Below are 4837 nucleotides of genomic sequence, written 5' to 3' on the forward strand. Positions count from 1 at the left end.
GCGGGGCCGCGGGAGGGCGCCGGGCCGGCCGGGCCTGCCCTGCCCCGGCAGCTCCGCCACCCCTGTCTTTGCATCCTAGAGCAAGCAGGAGATTCACAGGCGCTCCGCGCGGCTGCGGAACACCAAGTACAAGTCCGCCCCGGCTGCGGAGAAGAAGGTTTCCACGAAAGGCAAGGGGAGAAGACACATATTTAAGCTAAAAAATGTAAGGCGCTGCGTGCGTTTCTGTGCCGCTCGCGGGCAGGGTATTAAGGAGGGGGCTGCGGTGGCGGGATTTAGCGTGCCGGGGTAACGCCGACCCCTGGAAGCGCTGCCTCTCCCCGAAGCAGCTCTCCTGCGGCGCGGGACAGGCCCCGGTCGCTTGGCCGGTGTCTGACCCCGCTGCGGGATTTTGCAGCTCCAGCCGCAGAATCGGTGTTCAGGCTGCACGGCAGGTTGTAATGTCGGAGTTAAGTTTTATTCATGAGCAGTACAGGTGAGCCTGCCTGCGTGATTCACTGCCTTTTGTTTGCCCCAAGCGGAGTGAAATCATGACGGCTCCTGTCCTTCAGCCTCGTTTCTTAAATGGAGGAGTTTTTTGTAAAATAAGAAACCAGTGATGTGAATTTAATATTAGTCTTTCTGTTTCAAGTCTTGAGAATGAAAATGTTAACTTTGTTATTTGAAGTTTTAAAGTACAAATATTTGAAATGTTTGCACTCATTTCCTGTTTCCTAATTTTCTAAGAAGATTCTGCATCAGTATGCCCTCTTTCTAAAGGGGGAAAAAAAAAAAAAAAGGAATTAACATTACGTGCCATGTTTGTGCTAACACTGTTGACCTTCTATTTCTACGTTGTTTCCTTAGCCCATCAAGGCTCCTGAATCTGTATCCACTATAATTACAGCAGAATCAATCTTTTATAAGGTATGCTTTATGCAAGTCCATTTGCAAAACAGATCTTGCTGTTCCTATTTCCATTTTCAAAGGTTAATGCAAATAATGAAAGCAGTAAGGAAGTATTTACAGAAACTATTCTTTCTTTCCTAGCGGCACGTGTAGTATTTTTTTCTGGTTTATGCCATTGAGGCTTGTAAGGTAGCTTATTCCAGAAGTTATCATTGCATCTCATTCACTTAGTAATTATTGACATCAAGATTTTAAAAATTACATTTGCTTAAATGAATGTGTGAATGAAAATTCTTAACTTTCACTGTGCTGATACCGAGCAAAACTACTATAGCTGATGATAACTTAAACATGTGTGATGTTTTCTACTTTAAGCATATATGGTAGTGCAGGTGATAGTTGCCCTGACATAACATCTGAACTTGCTTGCCTTTCAGAGCTGCCTGTGAGCAGTCTCAGGCAGCTGGGGAGTAGGATCTGTCAAACGTGCCAAGGAAAGCAGAAGCTGGTCGCCTTCTCACATTCCACATTCTAGAGCATTTTTAACAGCCTGCCAAGATGTTAGTGTTCTGAAGTTCTGAAATTTGCTTTTGCCTTCCAGTAGAACAACCAACCTTTTGAGACATCTTTTCCTCAAAAAGAAAAAGGTCAGGATAGCCAGTAGCCAAATGCTGTAAAAACACTTGAGAAGTGGGGTATGGAGTTTCCTTATACTCACTAGAGACCTGATGCTGTATGTCGCGCATCCCAGACAAATCTCTGTTTTGCTATTGACTGCTTTGGAAGAGAATTGATATCTTTTCTTGTGTTTTTTGTTTTTATCAGAAATTCCTGAGAATTAGATCAGAAGCTCTATCTAACCTGATACCTTTATGCAAAACGTGTCTGTTTTTATACTTTGCTGTATTTTTGGGAAGGCGATTGGTTGTTTTTTTGTTTGTGTGTTATCCATTTTAAAAACAAAACCCTGCTGGATGATTCATGGCAAACTCTGATCTTGACTGTGCAAACACTGCCTTGTGCTGTGTGACACTTATAACATGAACTGATACTGCCATTGCTGTGCAGCCTCATGCACGTTACAGAGCACCGTGTAAAATGGTTGAGCCTTGGCAGTAGCAGATGGGTCTGTGTTTTGGGACTCGATTGCATGCAGACGGGTACACTCTTCTTCATATGCAGAAAGCTACTTTTCCTGTACACACAGCTTACTGCTGTTACTATTTCTAGATGGCATCAGACTTGCTGCTCTACTTCTGACAGAATGAGACCATTGCCACCCTGCAGACAGGAGGCCTAACAGTCCACAGAGAGGGAAGGAGCAGAACAGCTGAGCCGGCTGTTTCTTTGAAGATAGATGAGGCCAGGTTGCTTCTGCCATTGCACATTGAGCCTACAGTAGACCACGTGGAACTGCCTGTTTGGTTTCAGAAGCCATTTGGGGACCAAACGCAGAGTGTTAGACATTAGGTGACTGTGCATAAGCTGTGATCATGGCTGTGTAGATGAGACGGCACTTGATCTTACACCACCTTTAATTTGCATGTAGCTGAATTAAGATTGTCTTTTGAAATTGGGGTAGCTTGAGATAATTTAATATACTCATGAATCAGAATTAGAATGAAGCTTCTAAAATTAGATTGTTTTATTTATTTATCATTTGTACATCTTCTAGGGCGTGTACTATCAAATTGGAGATGTTGTTTCGGTGGTTGATGAGCAGGATGGAAAAACATACTATGCTCAGATCCGTGGTTTTATTCAGGACCAATACTGTGAAAAGAGCGCTGCACTAACCTGGCTCATTCCAACGCAAGCCAGCCCCAGAGATTGTTTTGATGCTGCATCCTATATCATAGGTAATCTCTAAGCTGTCATCTTCTGTGACTTCTGCGTGCCTCAACTGATGCAAGCAGAGTTGTAATTCTTAAATGAACTTTTTTAATTTATCAAAATCATCTATATAATTGCCACATTTTAGACCCTAATCCTGTAAACATTTATCTTACTTGAGTAACATTTTATATGTGTTCGTGTGTGTATGTGTGTGTATGTGTGTATGAATGGTACTACTGCAGTGAGTGGGATTATTCACTTATGTGTGCTCACAGGCACACTTACAGTTTTGCAACTTTGAGGATCAAATTATTCCTCCATAACTAGAATCAAAGTTATTATGATATAAACCTGATATATTAGGCAAGCTGTTTCTTTTAAAGTGATCTGAATTAGCTGACCTTCATCCTGGGTACTTAGAACGGATAGGGCGTAAGCGCTAGCATAGAAAGTGTTCTGTAACTGATTATAAAATTACTAATATTTGGGGAAAATCCTTTTGACAGGCAGGCCTTCAAAAAGAAATGCTTCAAAAAGAAAATAAAATTGTACTGACAAAAAGAAATGTAGAAGTTTGTTATGTAGTATTTGAGGCTACCAAGCTGGCAATGTCATTGATTGAAGTAGCATATTCTATGAGGGATTTTGGCTGTTGTTGGATATTACATAGTTTTTGGATGCTCCAGTTTTAAGCCTTTAAGTTTTGACTCTGGGGATTATTTGTTTCTTCCTAGGACCAGAAGAAGATCTCCCAAGGAAAATGGAATATTTAGAATTTGTTTGTCATGCACCTTCAGAGTATTTCAAATCTCGATCATCTCCTTTTCCTACTGTTCCTACAAGACCAGAGAAAGGCTATATATGGACTCATGTGGGACCTACTCCAGCAATCTCCATTAAAGAAACTGTTACCAATAATTTGTAATTTTTTTAAAAGGGAATACTCTGGACCAGTTATTTTGGGTGTAGTCTCAGGTCTGCAAACCCCATACAAGAAGTTAAAAAAAATTATAAAATGTTCAGGTTACTTCATGGATTGTGGTACTTACTTATTTTAAGTTATATCTGATCTTTAAAGTGGAAGTTCTCTTTCTATTTGATGCGTTTTTTCCATGCTCCATTCTTCAGTCATTATTGCTCAGTTTGGGGGGAAAAAAAGCTACAAACTTCATGTCATCTTCCAGTTCAATGAGCAAATGAATGACTTGAAGTTGCCTTTAGTGTTGTTATTTTCTAATTTATTTCCAGAAAATGAGTTACAATCCATACTTCTAATCATCCAGCACTGTATATACTTGTTTAACGTAGGAGCTAGATTTAAAAAAACAGTTGCTAAGGAAAGAGGAAAGACTAATCTTATACTTTGATAGTCTCAGTATATGAATGAAAATATTTAAACAGCAAAACTGGGAAAATACCAGAGTTTATATAAAGGTATTCCACTGAATAGAAACTGTGTAGTTCATATTAAAGTTTTATGCACTAGACATTTTACAAGCCAAATGGATCAAAACACTATAAGGTGTGCTTAGATGACTCAAATTGCCTGTGTTTAGTGTTTCCTGCTGCCTATGTAGCATAAGAGATGCAAGTGGAATGCAGATCCTCTAAACATGCTCTTATATTTAGCTTTACAGATATATGCGACTGTAGCATCCAAACCCCACAAATCAGCTTTAGTGCATTGTTTGAAAGTCTGTAAAAGTTGCTCTAGAGTTATGGTTTTAACATCATGGAAAGCTTTGATTTATTTTGAAATACATTTGGAAAGTGTCTCAATTATTGATGATGTTCAATACAGTGGGACCTGTGACAGCAGGAACCAGATACATCTGTTTCAGTTTGCTGCCTCAGTTCTCCCCTCTTCAAATACAACAAAGAATAGTCAACCTTAAGGGAGTAAATGCTGAATTTAAGGGATTTTGGCAATAGCTCAGAATGTCTCGGGTTGCTTTAGAGGCTTCTGGTTCAAGTGGCCGTAACTGTTACCAAGTGGCATGAGGAGTTTTCAGAAAAGTAGGGGTCATGCCACATCCTTAATACCTTCAAAATGTAAGAAAGCGGTCAGCGTGTAGCACCAGCATAGCATGACTGCTAATACAGAGTTAAATCT

General features: G+C 40.3%; 1 protein-coding gene across 1 annotated transcript; it reads left to right on the top strand.

The window, feature by feature from the left end:
- Window positions 1-79: 79 nt before the first annotated feature.
- GATAD1 (GATA zinc finger domain containing 1) lies at window positions 80-3895 on the top strand (the record flags this gene model as incomplete). The annotated part of the gene is made up of 4 exons (XM_026065398.1): window positions 80-205; window positions 847-906; window positions 2564-2747; window positions 3459-3895. Coding segments are annotated over 4 exons (561 nt in total), but the record flags the coding sequence as incomplete, so codon positions are not given.
- Between the last annotated feature and the right edge of the window lie 942 nt (window positions 3896-4837).

Source organism: Apteryx rowi, unplaced genomic scaffold (genome assembly GCF_003343035.1).
Source record: "Apteryx rowi isolate R43461 unplaced genomic scaffold, aptRow1 scaffold_226, whole genome shotgun sequence".
NCBI classification, from domain to species: domain Eukaryota; kingdom Metazoa; phylum Chordata; class Aves; order Apterygiformes; family Apterygidae; genus Apteryx; species Apteryx rowi.